This window comes from Neoarius graeffei, chromosome 27, assembly GCF_027579695.1.
Source record: "Neoarius graeffei isolate fNeoGra1 chromosome 27, fNeoGra1.pri, whole genome shotgun sequence".
Lineage (NCBI taxonomy): Eukaryota > Metazoa > Chordata > Actinopteri > Siluriformes > Ariidae > Neoarius > Neoarius graeffei.
The window spans coordinates 39,028,648-39,049,108 of NC_083595.1; the positions used below are offsets into that span (position 1 = coordinate 39,028,648).

The window sequence follows — 20,461 nt, forward strand, 5'->3', positions numbered from 1 at the left end:
AGCCCCGTGGCCGGCGAGGGCCTTTCTGTGTGGAGTTTGCATGTTCTCCTCGTGTCCGCGTGGGTTTCCTCCGGGTGCTCCGGTTTCCCCCACAGTCCAAAGACATGCAGGTTAGGTTAACTGGTGACTCTAATGGCGTATTCATACCTACGTTGTTTGGTCCGGACCAAACGAACCAAATTTCCCTTGGTCCGGACCTTTTGGGTTGGTCTGAATACAAACCACCGAACTCTGGTCCGGACCAAACAAGCGGACCGAGACCGAGCTGCAAGGTCGGACTCGGTCCGGACCAAAGGAACCCTGGTGCGGATCTTTTGGAGGTGTGAAAGCAGACCGGACCTAATCCGACAGTTTTGCTTTTTTGTACCTCGGGAGCTTCCGTCGTTTGTCGAGCATTATGGGAAACAGAGTCTTGACACTCCACCGCAAAGTGCAAACACTGTTTCGGTTGTCAAGGGAACCTTACAACAGTCGTTCAGTCATTCAGACCAGTGGGAGGCTAGACTACAGAGTACAAAAAATGAGTAGGGGGCAAACGTGGTCCGAGGAAGAAACGCGTACCCTTGTGGATATATGGGCAGATGTCCACATATCTGAGCTTTTGGAGCGAACACACAAAAATGCCGACGTGTTTGCTGTATTCAGTGAGAAAATGAAGGAGAAGGGGTTCACGCGCTCCCCAGAACAATGTCGGCTAAAAGTGAAGAAACTCCGTCAGACCTACATTAAAATCAGGGACATTCTTTCAAAAAGTGGCAGTACTAGCGACGCAAAAAAGAAGTTCATCTATTGCGTGGACAGCCAGAACTGTCACAACATGATGTGCGCTCATCAGCGCTATCCTCCGTAGCCGCCTTGCCCTTTGTCGTCGTCGTTGATAAATTACTTGTACAACAGCATAGTAATCGCACAATTGTGAAAACAGTAAAAACTGGAAAAAGCATATAGCTTTGATGACATTAAAAAGAATAACAGCACGGAAAGCCTCCATGACTACTTTTGAACTTAACGCTTTGTGCGCGTGTCGTCTCTGACCAATAGCTGAACGACCTCAGGGCGCGTGGCTTTGTTGACAGATTTTGGTCCGCTTACTAAAATGTACAGTGTGAAAGCAAACCGCACCAAAATGAAAAAATAAAAAAAACATTTGGTTCGGACCAAAGCAAGTGAACTATCGAACTATCCTGGTCTGAATACACCCTAAATTGACCGTAGGTGTGAATGTGAGTGTGAATGGTTGTCTGTGTCTATGTGTCAGCCCTATGATGACCTGGCGACTTGTCCAGGATGTACCCCGCCTTTCGCCTGTAGTCAGCTGGGATAGGCTCCAGCTTGCCTGCGACCCTGTAGAAGGCGGCTGGAGATAATGAGAATGAGATGAGATAATAATAATAATAATAATAATAAATGGGGCGGCATGGTGGTGTAGTGGTTAGCGCTGTCGTCTCACAGCAAGATGTTCCTGGGTTCGAGCCCCGTGGCCGGCGAGGGCCTTTCTGTGTGGAGTTTGCATGTTCTCCTCGTGTCCGCATGGGTTTCCTCCGGGTGCTCTGGTCTCCCCCACAGTCCAAAGACATGCAGGTTAGGTTAACTGGTGACTCTAAATTGACCGTAGGTGTGTGGTGCAACAGGAACCATCTGCAGCTCAACACCTCAAAGACCAAGGAGCTGGTCATTGACTTTGGGAGGTCCAGACCAAGGTCACGACCAGTTCTGATCGAGGGAGTCGAGGTGGAGGCTGTGGATTCCTACAAGTACCTTGGGCTGTGGCTGGACAGCAAGCCTCGACTGGACTTGCAACACCAATCACTTATACAGGAAGGGACAGAGCAGGCTGTACTTCCTTAGGAGGCTGCGGTCCTGCTTTACACCGTGGTGTGCTGGGGGGGCAGCACATCCAAGAAGGACGCATCCAGGCTGGACAAACTGATCAGGTGGGCCGGCTCTGTGGTTGGCATGAAGCTGGACTCTCTGGTGACGGTGGCAGAGAAGAGGTCTATGGACAAAATACTGAACATCATGGATGATGCCAGTCACCCTCTGCACACCGTCATCAGCAACCAGAGGAGCCTGTTCAGTGACAGAATGCTCCTTCCCAAGTGCAGGATGAACAGACTCAAAAACTCCTTTGTCCCTCATGCCATCAGACTGTACAACTCCTCTCTGGGGGGGAGGAGGGGTAACAGGAGGACAGAGGACGGGAAGGAGCAGTAGCCTAGCCTAACAATAAGCAATACTGGACAATGTGCAATATAATGTGCAATATAAAGTGCAAGATCTCTCCTGCTGCCCCCTTCCTCTCTTCCCCATATCTTACTCTTTTTATATTTGTATATGTAAATACTTAATTTAATTTAATTTATCTAGAAGTTTTTTCTGTATTTTCTATTCTCTGTTTTTCTGTAATGATGCTGCTGGAATCTTAATTTCCCTGAGGGAACCCTCCCAAAGGGATCAATAAATTTCTATCTAATCTGATCTGATCTGATCTGATCTGATCTGATCTGAATGGTTGTTTGTCTCTGTGTCAGCCCTGCAATAACCTGGTGACTTTCTGCATGTTCATGTTCTCCCCGTGTCTGCGTGGGTTTCCCCTGAGTGCTCCGGTTTCCCCCACAGTCCAAAAACATGCAGGTTAGGCTAATTGGTGGCTCTAAATTGACTGTAGATGTGAATGGTTGTTTGTCTCTATGTGTCAGCCCTACGATGATCTGGCGACTTGTCCAGGGTGTACCCCACCTCTCACGTATAGTCAGCTGGGATAGGCTCCAGCTTGCCTGCGACCCTGTAGAACAGGATAAGCGGCTACAGATAATGGGTGGATAATAATAAATTTTCAAAAGTCAAGAAGATCGAGAGTTACTCCCAACTGACACTAGAGATAGCAAAACTGTGGAATAAAGAGACAACTGTAGTTCTGGTGGTAAGTGGAGCCTTAAGGTCCATATCAAAGAAGCTACCTACCTACCCCTCGCCCTTGGGCGAGTACAACTTTGCGCCAACAGTCTCTATCCACCATCAAGGTTGAAAGATCTTCCTTGTTTATACCAGTGTCACATGCTATTATGTCTGGGTACGTCAACTTCCTGGGTGGCACGGTGGTGTAGTGGTTAGCACTGTCGCCTCACAGCAAGAAGGTCTGGGTTCGAGCCCAGCGGCCGACGAGGGCCTTTCTGTGTGGAGTTTGCATGTTCTTCCCGTGTCTGTATGGGTTTCCTCCAGGTGCTCCGGTTTCTCCCACAGTCCAAAGACATGCAGGTTAGGCTAATTGGTGACTCTAAATTGACCGTAGGTGTGAATGTGAGTGTGAATGGTTGTTTGTCTCTGTGTCAGCCCTGTGATGACCTGGCGACTTGTCTAGGGTGTACCCCGCCTTTCGCCCGTAGTCAGCTGGGATAGGCTCCAGCTTGCCTGCGACCCTGTAGAACAGGATAAAGCGGCTACAGACGTCAACTTCCTGCTGGTAGACGCTTTCTATAGAAGGAGATCAGATACTAATTCATCCTTCACACGGTAGCAGTGTCCAGTGAATCTTGTATGATGTTCAATTAGTCGTAGGCTCACCTTTGGGGTTTTCCAATTAATTTGTTCCAGAGTTGAGTGTGACCGCCATAGGAGATTATCTGTACCCTCCTCCTCAGCAGGTTAGTATAGCAACCATCCAAACGTTTGTGCAGTCAAGAGTTCAGCATCCAGATCTCAGATCCATAAAGAAGAATGGGCTCAACTGTCACTCGGAAAAAGTTGATTTTCAGTTCTCTTGGCACATTTGATTTCCAGATCTTATCAAGTTTGCTGCATGCACTCCAAGCTAGGGTTCTACGAATCTGAAAATCCTTTTATGAGTTCATGATATTGGAACCAAGGTACTTGAAGTCTTCTACATGCTTAATGGGATTCCCTGATATGGTGACAATACATGGGTTAGATTCAATAGAAATGAACACTGTTTTGATATCATTACAATAGAGACCAACATGGGCAGTATAGAGGTTAGCTGCGAATAACCAATAAGCAGTCCCGGACAAAATCATGGGTTGCCCATTGGCAAGGCATAGTACCCGAAAGCCACCCTAGCAGGGTTATGGTGAAACTGTGGGCAGCAGCGCAGTGGATGTGATTCAGCGAAAGAGCCTCTTATTGAGACCAACGGTGCAATTCACCTGACCTCAAGCAGATGAACAATCGTTGTCAATGGATGAGGTCACCCAGCGTTTTTAGAAAGCGCCTGAGATGCACGTAGAATTGGCACATCACGTGCATTACTTCCAGCTATTGAAAAGATGAAGAAGACCAAAGAAGCTAGATTACTACCTGAAAAAGACAGAAATAACACCAGAAATCACCACCTTACAGAAGAGTGCTTTTCTAGGATCAGCTAACATAGGGTGACCAGATTTCCCTAGTCTGAAACCGGGACACTTTTGCGCGCGACCATGCTCGTGCTCGCACACCTTTTTTTTACGTAAACGTGACACTCAGAGAGGTGCTCTTATCATTTTGTTGAAGCTCACATTTATCAACATCTCACATGAAATAAAACAAACAGGCATTTTGTTATCTAGTGGCATAGTGGTATACAGATCAGTTAAATTATGGTCAGACAACAGATTTTGTAATGGCTGAGAATAGGCCAGGCTATGTCCATAGGCCAAATTTAAACGGATTTATTTCCCCTGTTTGTGAGAACACCAAGAAGAATGCATATGCACATGTAGGCTATATCTCTAAAATTGTATGCACTATAGCATGAACTTAAAAAGTAGATATGTGACCTCAACATAGCCTAGGTCAGAATCAACCTTACTAACCATTCCCCACAACTGAATGAATAAAGCAAGAAGATGTGTACAAAAGTGAACACTTTAATGGAAGGTGCAACAAGCTGTTCAACACAGCAATATGGCCAAACTGTCAGAAGGGTATGTTAAACAGAAACAAAAAAGAGACAAGTGATTTGAGAATATATACTACGGAAGCCGCGAGAGGCCCTTCATATAATCCTTTTTTTATTCACCTTGTTATCCCGAGATAACGACATAATTCATTCAGGATCTCGAGAAAACAACACAACTAATTCAAGACCTCGAGAAAACAAAACCGTTATTCCGAGATCTCGAGAAAACAAAACCGTTATTCCGAGATCTCGAGAAAACAAAACCGTTATTCCGTGATCTCGAGAAAACAAAACAATTATTTCATGATCTCGAGTAAACAGCTGAGAAATGGTTCATTCAGGTGCGCCAAGAGACTTGTGATATGCTGACTTTGGGGCTATTTCTCATTCTGTATAGACGCAACTTTGGTCATTAGAATGTCTGGAATAATCGATCACCTAATAAGGCAATATTTTGATCAGGGGTTGACACAAGGAGAGATTGCATTAAGTCTTTTAATAAGGGATAAGGGCGGCACGGTGGTGTAGTGGTTAGCGCTGTCGCCTCACAGCAAGAAGGTCCAGGTTCGAGCCCCGTGGCTGGCGAGGGCCTTTCTGTGCGGAGTTTGCATGTTCTCCCCGTGTCTGCGTGGGTTTCCTCCGGGTGCTCCGGTTTCCCCCACAGTCCAAAGACATGCAGGTTAGGTTAACCGGTGACTCTAAATTGACCGTAGGTGTGAATGTGAGTGTGAATGGTTGTCTGTGTCTATGTGTCAGCCCTGTGATGACCTGGCGACTTGTCCAGGGTGTACCCCGCCTTTCGCCCGTAGTCAGCTGGGATAGGCTCCAGCTTGCCTGCGACCCTGTAGAAGGATAAAGTGGCTAGAGATAATGAGATGAGATGAGATGAATAAGGGATAATTTCAAAATTAGTCCGTGGCACCTCCGCAGAAGACTGGCCCGGCTTCGTCTCTACCGACGGAGATACAGCGATCCAGCTGAGATCATGAAATAACGGTTTTGTTTTCTCGAGATCCTGAATTAATTATGTCGTTATCTCGGGATAACAAGGTGAATAAAAAAAGATTATATGAAGGGCCTCTCTCAGCAGTAAAGGAGGAGAGGGGCGACAGCCCGAGGAAAGCCCCCACAGGAGCGCACAGCATTTGCAACATAGGCTACCCAACTCAGTACAAGAACAAAGCACTTACAGTGTGTGCAGTAGGCTTCGTGCACATTGTTCCGCACCTCTCGGAGGAAGGGGTAGGTTCCATGTAAATCTTTGGAAAAGGTACATTTTCTTTTCGGTATAATTGCTGCGGCATTACTGCTGCTAGCTGCTAGACAAAGAACATTCGCACCAGTTAATGTTTATTTTATTGTTGCATGGCAACACGTTCTGTTGTCTGGAATAATGTGGCTAAATAAGCACCCATGCCACAGGGCCAGGGGACAGTAACCAGGAAAGTTTGCGATTCCTGTCAATTCATCAAAATAGTAAATGCAGACATTTCTCCGCTAATGATTCCCATGCTGCTCAGTCGCAAACGTCGCGAGTGGCGAAAACCGGGACATATCCGTGTCCCGACAGACTTTTGTCGGGACTCGGGACACACAACCCCAAATCGGGACTGTCCCGGTAAAACCGGGACGTCTGGTCACCCTAAGCTAACATCATGAGATGTTAGCTGGTGTCTGTCTAAGGTTGTGAAGACTTGATGGACACACATAAGAACGACTTCCAGTTTGGTAACAGTTTAGGGTTGTGGTGGAGCCTGGGCCTGTGCACCCTGGCTGGATCAATCGTGTATCATGATTGAGCAATCATGCACACACATCATTCACATTCAGTCATTCCTCTATATAGCTTGTATACATTGGAACGAAATGTCATTTCTTCAGGGCTGTGGTACAACACAGCAGTACACAAGACTACATAAAGTGCAAATGCACAACAGTGTGAGATGAATGCAGGACAATAAATACACAGAACAGAATAAATACACAGGACCATAAATACACAGGACGCTAAAACTACAGAACATGGGCTGTAAACTGTTTGGTAGCGTAGCAGCAGTAGGTATATCTGTAGCAGCAATATGTTTAGCGTTCCATAAAGTGTCTGATGCAGCTTTGTAAAGTGTGGTGTGCAGCGGTATTGAGTCATACTGAATTAGGTGTTTGACTAGCCCAGGTGAGCATTGCGAGGCAACAGTAATTTGACTGCCCCAGGGAAGAAACTAGAACACTTATTCACACTATCAGCTAGTTATACTGGAATATTTTGGGAGGTCGGAGGAAACCGGAGAAGGGCAATTCCATGTAAATGTCAACCTCACCATGCAAAAATAAAGCAACATGTAATACATCAAAACCACTCCCAGAGATATCACCTAGGCCTGTATTTTACAGATGTGAATAAGTTGAACCAATTTGTAACCAACCTAATATGTCACTGTCAGGCTTTCTTTCTTATAATGTAAACCCCAAGCTAAAATCAACTTTGATCATGTACAATTCTATATTATTGCCACAAGCCACAGAAATGTATGCTAAAATCCACAAAACAGCAAAACAATAGCCATCCTAAATATTATTTAAGAACTTTGATAGTTTAGCTGATATTTAGAGAGTTTTTCAAAGGGTTATGGTGGTTAAATTGCTGATTTTCTAAACATATGCCATGTCTATTTCAGACGCGTCACACCCGTAACGGAATTTCGTCACATCCATAACGCTGACTTTTCCTTCCGAAACTCTGCATGAAATACAAAATATTTTAAACAAAGATTTTTTTAATATTCACCTTGGACCCCTCTATCAAATGGATATCTCCATTTCGACATTAGGTTTACAATTTCACAGAGTTTGATAAAAATGTACAGTCACCCAAGAAAAGTGATACTTTTTCTGTCACATCCATAACGCATCTTTTCTTGGCATTTTCTGGCATGCCCTAGATGTACTATGGGAATTGTTCTTGTTCTATCACTTCTCCAGGATGGTACAGCCTTAAAATATGCAACACCTGTTTAAATACTGGGAGACAATAAAACATCCACTGGGTCATTTGTTGCCATTTTGAGTTCAAGTGTCGCGTCCATAACGCTGGAATTGCTCAGAACCCAGAGGGAAAACTACACTGTATCGAGAAAACCTAATGTTACTGAGTGCATATTGTGCTGTTATGGTTTGCATGTGCTGGTAGATGTTCTGAGATCTCAATGAGTTTACCATCCTGAGTGTATTTCTGCCCACTGTGCCTGGGACAGGCTCTGAATCCACCATGACCCAGACCAAGATAAAGCGGTTACTGGAGATGAATAGATGAGATAAATTATTCTTTTTTTGTGTAGTTTGTGCCAAACATAGTGTGTGAGTATTGAAAGTGTGATGTTATTCATTTGTGGATAATTCTTTTATTTTCCTGGAGACTCTCCTAGAAGTGTAGTAGGGGCAGCATGGTGGTGTAGCGGTTAGCACTGTTGCCTCACAGCATGAAGGTTCTGGGTTCGCGGCCAGCGAGGGCCTTTCTGTGTGGAGTTTGCATGTTCTCCCCGTGTCTGCGTGGGTTTCCTCCGGGTGCTCCGGTTTCCCCCACAGTCCAAAGACATGCGGTTAGGTTAACATGGAGCAGCCTTGGTCTGAAGTGCCCTTAGCAAGGTATTTAACCCCTGACTGGTCCCCGGGCGCTCTAGTATGGCTGCCCACTGCTCTGGGTGTGTGTGCGTGTGTTCACTGCTTCAGATGGGTTAAATGCAGAGGAAGAATCTCACTGTGCTTAAAGTATGCATGTGACAAATAAAGGTTTTCTTCTTCTTCTTCTTCTTCTTCATATTGCTTATTATTTGAGCTTAGTTTCACTGATTGGTAAATTAGACTTTGTTTGTCGACATACAACATGATTGAAAATGAAACAAAATACAGGGAGGGTTATGACCTTTATTTAAGATATGGATGTTAGACATCGCATCTTCATTGTGCATTCGTGTATACCCACTTTCAGTATGATCTCTCAGAGAATTTCAAAACAAAAAAAGGCATGTTTTTAAGTAACCAAATATTAATCCAGAATATCTATAGGCACATATCTATAGGATATTTTTTTAAAAAAAATCACCCTTCACCTCAGATCAAACAGCAAACCTTTACGTTATCCACTGAGCGTTTAATATACTGTTTTGCAATGGGACACTTTCCAGGGATGTTTTTATGACAGAGACAAACAGATTCCTGCCATAGCTTTGCTGTGAGCAATACTGCATAATGACACAACTGTGTCTTTTAGCAGCTGTACAGATGGTATTCGATAACTCCAGACCCTAGAGATGAAGAAGTGACGATTGTGCATAAGAAGGACAAGAAGGACTGGCATGTACAGAATTAAAGGCCTCAGAGGCGACTTTTCAGGAGGAACATGAGGAAGATGGCGGTGAGGAGAATACAGACTGTACCCACGGTAGGAACCACAATCTCTGTCACCAGCTCCATGTGGCTGCTGAGTGGATCTAAAACACAACATTACAGTGTTAAAGTTAAATCTGATGGGGGGGGGGGGGGGGGGATGCAAGAGAAGAAAATAAACCAGTGCAACCAATAACACCATACATGTCAACCTTTGGTCAATCAAACCTATATAACCAACCTCCAAAATCTGTATTTCCCTTATAAAATCCGTATAAGATGCAAATTAAAATAATTTACCTAAAATTTGAATGATAATTAACAATGATATATCCCAGTTACTTTTTATTCAATATTAATAACAATAAACCTTCAGAATGAATACAAAGCTCCAATGTTTGACAAAAACACAAAGTGTTATCAGCGTAGTTACGAAGGAAATACTTCGTTGTTTGGAGACCGGTTTCACCGAGCGGCTATTATGCGCGAGACTTCATGTTAGCCACAAAGTCAGGAAAATCTGTTGGTAAAATTACGTTATAATGACCAAATACAATGAAAAGTATTTTTCCAGTCTCACCTGTGAAAGGTAATCCCATGTGATCTCGTTTGGACGGTAAACCTGTTGGTACAGTTAAACGCAGCACATGAATGAGGCATCTTTATTCTCGGCTACTGTCTAGACGCTATACCAGAGACGGTTGAAGAATCTCCACTTTGCCATATCCAATATGGCGGCGAGGATGACGTATGATTCTACGCAGAAGGCGGCGTCTATGTTTATATATCTATGACTTCACGGTTGGCGGGATTCTCGCAATGCGGTGTGCGCATGATCAAAAGTGGAACGAAGTCTCGCTACCACAAGATAACGCGCGATTTCATAAGACTCTTTACTGGCTGTCTGTGGTGTACAATACGTTTGTAAATGTTATGCGCTCTTTTATCATCGTGGGAATTGATTATAGCTCTAAATAAATATTGAAGTTTTTTTAAAGAATCCGTATAACTTTATTTGTACGCCCGTATACTATGTTTATTGAATCAAATCCGTATAAAATACGGACATTCCATATAGGTTGACATGTATGTAACACTGACAGGACAAGCTTCAAGGAAATCTGTGAAATACCAAAAGCATTCTCTAGTACCTAAACCTCATCATGTGCAGGCCAAACCTTTGGCATTTCTGCATGCACCTTATTGTCCTTGGATTTTCTTCTAGCTGGAGGAGCAAAGAAAAGAAAATTCCTTTTAGATTTAGTTTCTTTTCGAAATTAATTACATTTGTGCACTAGACCAGAAATCCATAGTTGTGACTTGCTGCTTTTCATTGTCCATTAATTAAGCAGTTTTGTGTCACGTAACAGACAATTTTTCCTAACGGGACGACTAAAAAACACAAAAAGGCTTTCTTTTGTTTGCCCCAGCTAGATTTGAAAGGAATTCTTTAATATTTATGTTCTTTATTCTAATTCGGATACTCTAAGTTTCTTACATATTCTTAAGAAAGACTGTACTGACCTGCTGCTAGAAGCTGGTTACTGGAAGTGCAGGTTTCTTTTGCTTTCCTTTTCCAGCTCTCAACCTGTGATGGACATAAAAACAAGACAGCATTAAAACACAGCAGACAGAAAGGAAACGCTTGAACTGTTATGTAAAAGACAAATTAAGACGTCTAACATAGATTAATGTTCTCTGTCGCCATATTTATCTTATCGAGGTCATTATTAAAGCTGAGGTATGTTTGCAAAAATATTTATGCTGGTGGGGAGGCTTTCGCAGTGTAGCGGCTTTCACGTAATTTATGGAAAATTCTCTGCAAATCTTTACCTCCAAGGTCATTCAAAGTTCAACTTGTGCACGGCATGGCACACATCTTTTCATCACCATAACATATCTTCTGAAATAAATCTGAATAAAAGTACTTACTTAGGGATTCTGTTTTCAAATCTTCTAGTGTGATATTGGACAAATGTTGAAAACCGGCATTTAAAAACGGGCAGAAATGAGGATGTCATGAGTATTTCTTTCCACTTTAATCCCCGGTCTAAGTAATATACTAGTAGTAGCAGCCAGCTGGAACTGTTCTGCTCATAAATGTAACCAGATGTTCCTTTTGTGGCCACATCTTCATTTCCTATCCTAGTTTTAGCGCTGCGTCAGTAACGGGACAAAAATCATACCTCTCTCTGATTGGGAAAGCCATTGGAGCTGATGATGCGTTTGTAGAATTGAACAGAGGCTTTTGGGTAACGTTGCTTATTTTTGCTTTCAAAGTCCACATAGTACAAGCCGAATCTCTCAGAGTAGCCCTCGTCCCATTCAAACATGTCGAGCAGAGACCATGCTGTATATCCTTTCACATTTACCCCATCATTAACCGCTGGGGGATGAGAACATAGGAGTTGTTAACTCAATTAGTGAAGTTGGAATAAGTGTAAAATATGTGTCTTCGAGTTTCACGCTGACCTTTAAGCATTTCATTGATGTAATCCCTGAAGTACTGCATCCGCCATTCATCACACAGATCAGTGCACACTATCTTCTCTGAGACGCCGTTTTCTGTCACATATATCACAGGGTTTCCATACTGTGTCTGAAGAAAGGAAATGAGGCTAGGTTTACATCATTGCACATATCTCACGTCTTGAATTTGTCTCTGCTCGACTAACATCCTTATTGTTAGTATGTAAGTAAAATTATCAGTACCGTCACGTAGTGAAGCAGCCGACGGAAGCCCCACGGCACTGAGTAGAGCCATTCAGAGCCAGGGTCAGGCCAGAGCGGGTCTACTAGCTCTGCTAGATCCCGATCAGTAAAGTAGGTACTTCCACGGTTTGAGGGAAAGTTCTTCTGTGTGATGTAGCGTGTGGTGAAGTGGCCGATTCCCAAGAAGTCACACGTGCCCTTAATATAGCTTTTCTCTTGTGGGCTGAAAGTGGGCAGACGGGAACTCCCCAGGCCTTGCTGTGCACTCTTCCTGCCTGGAGAACACAATAATTTTTATTTCGATTTTTTTTTTTTATTATTATCATTTAATGAATTCATCACCAAAAATACATTACAATACAAATAAAAAAAAAAGGAGGAACAATTATTGACTCAAACAGATAAGTCAAACTAAAATGGGGCGTGACGGGGGAAAGAAACAGAACTTGCATCCCAATTGCAATCTAACCCCCTACAATACTACATACATTTAAGAATATACTCTAAAAGTACATACAAGTAAATAAGAATATCGCAAAGGAGTAAAATGTATATCAAGCTAAATTAATATCTAACCTGGAGGACTATAAGTTCCTCGCTTAGACAAATAAATATTAATGAGATTGGTCTTAAAAGTGGTAAATAGGTTAATTTCCTTAGTACTAGATGGCAACAAGTTCCACAATTCAGCAATCCTGGCAAAGTATGATTTCCTATAGTAATCCTGATTATGTTTGTTATAGTTATTGAGGTCATAATTACATGTACGATAATATGGTTCAAAAGTATGCAAGTGGTTTCTAATATCAGTAGATATGAGGTCATTTCTGGACTTGAAAATAGAAGTAAATCTAATATTTCTCTAAGGGCAATAAATTAAGTTTAATTAGTCTTTCTATATATCTCATGTTTTGAGGATAGTTCAATATGAATTTAGTTACTCTTCGCTGGATGTTCTCTAAGAGGGCTCGATGCTTAGTAGTCTAAGGTGACCACAAACTGCTACCATATTCCAGCTTCGGTCGGACCAGTGCACAGTATAGCAGCTTTCTGGTGCTGGAGTCTCGTACGTCCCAGCAGACTCTCTTAAGGAGACTGAGAACTTTGTTTGCTTTAGAAACAGTGACTTCTACGTGTTTTGACCAGGACAAATCATTGGAGACCATTATGCCAAGGTCAATGATAAAGGATACACATTCAAGCTGTTGGCCGTCTTGGGTGTAGTTCCTGAAGGTTTATATTACATTACAGTAAACTTTATAAACTAAAGCTTAAATAAACAATAAACTATATTGGGAAAAGAATGCTGGAGATGGAGTTGCCAGGGAGAAGGAAAAGAAGAAGACCAAAGATGAGATTTATGGATATGGTGAAGGAGGACATAAAAACGGTTGATGCTACAGAAAAAGATATGGAGGGCAGGAGGAGATGGAGGGACATTATCTGCTGTGGCGACTCCTAATGAGAACAGCCGAAAGAAGAAGAAGAACATTACAATAAACTTTATAAACTGCTCATTCGAATATGTTATAATTAACATGTGATAACATCTCATCTCATCTCATCACCTCTAGCCGCTTTATCCTGTTCTACAGGGTCGCAGGCAAGCTGGAGCCTATCCCAGCTGACTACGGGCGAAAGGCGGGGTACACCCTGGACAAGTCGCCAGGTCATCACAGGGCTGACACATAGACACAGACAACCATTCACACTCACACCTACGGTCAATTTAGAGTCACCAGTTAACCTAACCTGCATGTCTTTGGACTGTGGGGGAAACCGGAGCACCCGGAGGAAACCCACGCGGACACGGGAAGAACATGCAAACTCCGCACAGAAAGGCCCTCGTCGGCCACGGGGCTCGAACCCGGAACCTTCTTGCTGTGAGGTGATGGCGCTAACCACTACACCGCCGTGCCGCCCATGTGATAACATGTTATATGAATTAACTTGTTATAACATGCTATAAGAAAAACATCTAGTAGCTGATATGGTGAAGCTTTTTGTGATTTTGTAACTTTTAGGTAAGGAGTCACAGGTGTCAAGACTTCGTATCAGTAAGTATTTCCTGCACTAGAGGGTCTTCAGGAAAGAGGAGTTTTTTCTGGTTCCTCAGTAAGACTACATTCTGCATTTTTTGTGTGTTGCTCAAGTTAGAAATAAAGAGAAGCTGGTGAGGGAATGAACCTTGGTTTGTAGTTGCTATGACAACAAAAACTTGTTTTGTGGCTGTTCCACAACATAAAAACTAAGTATAAACTGAAAAAATGCACGTCATTCTCAAAATATTAAAATTGTAATCCTTGGCAAATTGATGGGGTGTAAAAGCAATAAGAAACTTTTGGCCGTATTGTTATTGGTAGATAATCAAATTATAGTCAAAATAATCAAATTAAGGTAATGGCCTTGGTGTAATTTTTTCCCTAATGGCATGCTCTGTCATGTTTTATTTCTTACTTAATTGTGCCCAAATCATCAAAAGCTCTCTGGTCATCGGGGTAATTCCAATGGTTTTTGCCAAAATAACAAATAGCTGCCTCACCAGAGAAAATATATATGACCAAAATATATCTGAAACATATGGAATATGTCCGACAACCAATTCACAGAGTTACAGTGACACAAGACCATGTAAAGACACTGGTAGTGAATGTTTGAGAAAAAGCGTAATATTTATACAATCCTTCATTCTGATGTGTGTCAAGGTTCATGCTGCAATATTTTGTATTATATCCCTCATCAAGGGCGGCACGGTGGTGTAGTGGTTAGCGCCGTCGCCTCACAGCAAGAAGGTCCAGGTTCGAGCCCCGTGGCCGGTGAGGGCCTTTCTGTGTGGAGTTTGCAGGTTCTCCCCATGTCCGCGTGGGTTTCCTCCGGGTGCTCCGGTTTCCCCCACAGTCCAAAGACATGCAGGTTAGGTTAACTGGTGACTCTAAATTGACCGTAGGTGTGAATGTGAGTGTGAATGGTTGTCTGTGTCTATGTGTCAGCCCTGTGATGACCTGGCGACTTGTCCAGGGTGTACCCCGCCTTTCGCCCGTAGTCAGCTGGGATAGGCTCCAGCTTGCCCGCGACCCTGTAGAACAGGATAAAGCGGCTAGAGATAATGAGATGAGATGAGACAATACTAACGTCACATATTGAGAATTGTCTGTGGTCTCTGTGCATGTTTCTGCTCTTAGCTATTAGAAAGATGTGTTTAGATACTATAACGTGCCTATGTATTCCTTCATCACTTGAGGATAATCTCCGCTGAAGAGTGGTGCAGCAAACCAGCCCAGGTAAAACTGCATGTATCTGTCAGCTGCTTCAATGTCCCTCTGGTTCGTGATGTCCACTGGTTCCCCCCAGTCAGTAGACAGAGAGATGCCCACCATTCCTGCAAGCAAACAGAGCTTTCGAAATGCAAGGGTCTGTATTACTGTACTGAGGTCTAGGCAAACTATTTCAGTTCACGAAAATGGAATAATTGAATTCAGAGAAAACTAAAAAAAAAAGTTTTGTCTCATATTTTTAATTAATTTTATGTAGAGAATGACCTTTAAAGACATTTTTCATCACATTTTTTTTTTGAGCAAAATTAACAGTGGAGTTCTGCATGTGTACTCTTTATTTCGGAGCCCCATTATTAAGACATTGTTCAGTTTTTGCTGACGGATTTATTTATTTATTTATTTATTTATTTACCTACCTTTCTGTTTGCTTCGCCACTGGATGTCATAAGTGTGCCAAACTTTAGCATGAGCCTGCAGGTTTAAATAGGAAAAGACTCAAGCTGAGCTTTAGTATATAATTTTCAACATTACTATATTACCATTACCATATGATAATAATCTTGCAGTACATGCAGCTTGCTTGTGTTCCTGCTTTGAGCAACGTGAACGTATAGGTTCATGTTTACCTTAATGATGTTGTGGGCAGCCTTGTAGGCGCCAGTGCCTTTCAGTTTCAGTCCAGGAGCATGTTCACCAGTCTCATAACCCTCCACTGCAACTGACTGCAATGAAAATGGGATTGCATCATGTACAGTAGGTGCATTTTGAAAATGCTTCCCTGATATGAACTCATCACACTGTATCTGGGCAGACCAAATGTAAATGGTGGCTTCTAATTTTTTTTTTTTTAATGTCCCTATGAGTTCTATATAAACACAAAGGGCTGTACATGACCAAGTATGAAAAAAAAAGAAATGAAAATAGTTTAAGTGTTTATCTTCAGAAGGATGATGTTCATTTCGCTTACCCATGGGTTGTTAAAGGTGATCCAGTGTTTTACCCGATTACCAAATCTCTCAAAGCACAGATTGGCGTAATCGTTAAAGAAATTGACCATGCTGTCGTTCTGCCAACCACCATATTTCTCTTGAAGAACCTGAAAACATGCATGTGAATTCCTGACCCTCCGAATCACACAAGAAGCAAATTTGATCAGAGCTCTCGGCGGAAATATCATTATCTCCATTCCCAGACAATACGGCGATGCACATTCCCACCATGGGTTATGCACAGGATAAAGGCTAAAGAAATAATCTCTGAATCTTTTTCTAGAATCTGAGTACTACAGTTATTAACCTTGAATAAGAAAGCTTCATTTTTAAAATAGGGATCCCTAAACTCCCTGTAATACTCACCTGAGGTAAATCCCAATGATAAAGGGTTACAATGGGTGTGATCTGATTCTCCAGGAGCATATTGATGAGATTGTCATAGTGCTGTATTCCCTTCTCATTGATGTGCTCAGCTATTAAACAGAACAACCCGTCTGTAATTATTCAAGATTTCGTGGTAAAGTTATTTTGGTAGATTACTTTTTTGAAACGTCTTACACTTAATTCCAGCCGGTAGGATCCTTGGCCAGGAAATAGAAAAGCGGTAGTGATTCAGCTTCATGTCTTTCATTAACAAGATGTCATCCTGAATATAAAGAAGAAGTTTTTAAAAAGTCATTTTGGGTAGTGGACCAGAATTTCTGCACACATGGGCTAATATCTAAAATGATCGATTTTATGATGTTGATACATTAAGCCTTAATATATTATATTAAAGATTAGACATTGTATTACATTATACTGTATATTACACTACATATACACTACCGTTCAAAAGTTTGGGGTCACTTTGAAATGTCCTTATTTTTGAAAGAAAAGCACTGTTCTTTTCAATGAAGATCACTTTAAACTAATCAGAAATCCACTCTATACATTGCTAATGTGGTAAATGACTATTCTAGCTGCAAATGTCTGGTTTTTGGTGCAATATCTCCATAGGTGTATAGAGGCCCATTTCCAGCAACTCTCACTCCAGTGTTCTAATGGTACAATGTGTTTGCTCATTGCCTCAGAAGGCTAATGGATGATTAGAAAACCCTTGTAAAATCATGTTAGCACAGCTGAAAACAGTTTAGCTCTTTAGAGAAGCTATAAAACTGACCTTCCTTTGAGCAGATTGAGTTTCTGGAGCATCACATTTGTGGGGTCGATTAAATGCTCAAAATGGCCAGAAAAATGTCTTGACTATATTTTCTATTCATTTTACAACTTACGGTGGTAAATAAAAGTGTGACTTTTCATGGAAAACACAAAATTGTCTGGGTGACACCAAACTTTTGAACGGTACTGTAGATTATACGTAAAGACATTATACAGACTGTACATGTCCGTTGTGCATCACCTTGAGTTTGTAGTAGCCCTCACAGGAAGAATCGCCAGTGTCGTTCAGGAGGATTTTGCCTCTTTTATGTGAAAACACATCCCAAATGCTCATCCCTTTGCCATCTTTATTCCAGGCTCCCTCAGTCTGATATGCCGAGCTGCCAGCACCCCAAGAGAACGCTGTGATATCATTAGAAACATGCACTCAAATTAGGATTTTTTTTTTAAAACAGAGTAGAACTACATCAGGCAGCATGGTGGTGCAGTGGTTAGCACTGTTGCCTCACAGCAAGAAGGTTCCGGGTTCGAACCTCATGGCCGACGGGGGCCTTTCTGTGTAGAGTTTGCATGTTGTCTGCGCGGGTTTCCCCCAAAGACATGCACTTAGGCTAACTGGCTACTCTAAATTGTCCACTGATCAAGCTTGGACAGGGATGGGCCAAGTTTAAATCCCCTAGACACACCAATGATGGACTGTTAAAATGTCATCAGTGGTGCCCTTGCTGGCTATATGGAGAAGAAGGAATACATTCACCCACAAGAGGGAGCCAATATAAAATAAAACTTAGATTTCTCTATTTGATAGAGTACTCTGTCATTCATTTAACTTTACAACTGTTTTAGATCATTGGGTGCAAAGTGGGGACATATGCCAGTCCATCACAGATCATTCCACATGAACACACACATACACCTGATGGCATGCTTTTGGGGGAGGTGGGGGAACCCACATGGACACAAGTTCAGTGTCGAACCCTGGAGCTCTGAGGTGCCAATGCTACTGACTGCACCACTGTGCTACCAGCTGACACAATGTGACATGGGATTTTAGAAATCTACCATGTGATTTCTGTACTCGCAAGGAGACAAAACATCTCAGGAACAAACAAACAAAAAAAATCTAAAAGTTTCTCATAATATCTTAATTCACTTTATATATTAATTTAAAAAAATATATATATATGTTTAATTATTTCAGATCTGTGTCACTTAATACATCACTAATACGTTAACATGAAACTTAATACACTTAATATATTACTAAATTACTCCTATTGAATCTGTGTTATGTCTTTCCGGGAATGTAAAGTTGTTACCAGTAGGGAAAGTGCCATAATGAAAGGATCCTTTTTCATTCTTGGTCCAGTCAAAGTCCTCCGCTGCAGAAATGCACAGTGCCAACACGAGAACATGGCACATGCTCAGAAGAGTGTGCTGTGCCATTGTGTTCTTATGGTATGTGTCAGTCTTTCAATAACTGCACCTACCAGATAGATAAAACAGTCAAACATACATATATCACATGTAAAACTGTATATGAAATGTCATTAACCATTTACACCACCACAAGTGACACATGAAACCGTCAAACAGTCTCTCACACATTACTCCGACTCAGGCAAAGCAGCTTTTTGTTATGTCAACTTGCAGAGGAAATACAGTCTCATTACTACTTACATTAAACAGGTAAATTAATCTTCAGGCACTAATTTATTAAACCCACAATTTCTCGACTGTGTGATGTGGATTCTATTTAATGATGCTATATTTTAAGCTGCTTCGTTATCAATATAAAAGCCACAAATGTACCTACTGTACATGTCCATCTATTACAACAGGAAAACACAAATCCATTACTTGCATGAGAAACATCCTGTGATTTTTGTTTTCAATTGTGTAACTTACTCAGAAAGGTCCGGAGCCTGTAGGTACGTGAAACACACACGCCAAAGACTGCTGTTTCATATGCAATGGTTCATAAATGTAAAACATATTCAAACACAGATTAGACCAAATTACCAGGTGTTCATTTCAGCCAGCTATACAACGCACTAACACAGAATGCTATCAGAGAGAGAAAGTAAGTCAACTTATCCAGAGCTGCCAATATGAACGACATCTCAGAAATATTTATCCTAAAAGAAGGGCCTAAATGTATTAGAATTAGGAATCACTTAAAGTTTATCTAGGTGTGCTGTTAGCTCAACTGCCAAAGTCAGGACTTAACACCTTCTCTCTCTCTCTCTCTCTCTCTCTCTCTCTCTCTCTCTCTCTCTCTCTCTCTGAGAGAACAAAGTCATATACAGTCATACCTGCTCTGCTTCTTGCATTTGTTCCAAAATGCCCAGAATGAAGCACAAATGAAACTTATTTCATCCTCACGTTGTTCTCCAAAGGTGCTGTTCAGCCACCACAAAGTAGAAGAGAAACATCCAGCAGCTCCTGATGTTATTCACGAGCCTCATGACCCACACACTGGCACAAATACCCTCCATTCACGCTCAGTGGGGTGAAAAGGGAAAAGTGCTGGTGCAAACAGGTTCAATAGACACAAAGGTTTGATGCTGTAAGCAAAGTCATGTTAATGAGGATGATCCAGCAGCTGGCAGGGTTCCACTGGAGGTGATGAGGAGTAACATCTTTAAACATATTGTACAATCTGCCAAAAATGATGTATATACCACTATTTGTACCTGCACACGTCAATCTCCCATAAGATCTCCATCTACACTATCTACAGTACTGACGATTTTTATTTCAACCTCTGCATATAAAATATACACACACTAATTACACAGATACACAGAACCAGACAAAAGTTTGGACACGCCTACTCATTCATAGGTTTTTCTCTACTTTGACTATTTTTTTTTCGATTGTAGAAAAATACTGAATGCACCAAAACTATGAAATAACACATGGAACATATATGGAATTATGTGGCAAACAAAATAGATGTGTTTAAAAAAAAAAGTTTCATGTTTTAGATTCCTCAAAGTATCCAGCGTTTACCTTGACGCTTTGCACACTACTGGCAT

The 20,461-nt window shown here is 41.9% G+C and overlaps 1 protein-coding gene across 1 annotated transcript; it reads right to left on the reverse strand.

Moving 5' to 3' along the window:
* Positions 1-9,045: 9,045 nt before the first annotated feature.
* Positions 9,046-18,866, reverse strand: lctla (lactase-like a). The gene is made up of 13 exons (XM_060911990.1): positions 18,740-18,866; positions 17,662-17,822; positions 16,818-16,905; positions 16,623-16,732; positions 16,235-16,363; positions 15,894-15,989; positions 15,684-15,738; positions 15,210-15,371; positions 12,012-12,267; positions 11,753-11,898; positions 11,467-11,666; positions 10,805-10,868; positions 9,046-9,384 (listed from the first exon to the last, which is right to left on the reverse strand). Exons 1-13 carry the CDS (start codon positions 18,864-18,866, stop codon positions 9,269-9,271), a joined length of 1,710 nt encoding a protein of 569 aa, XP_060767973.1. The 3' UTR covers positions 9,046-9,268.
* Positions 18,867-20,461: the final 1,595 nt, after the last annotated feature.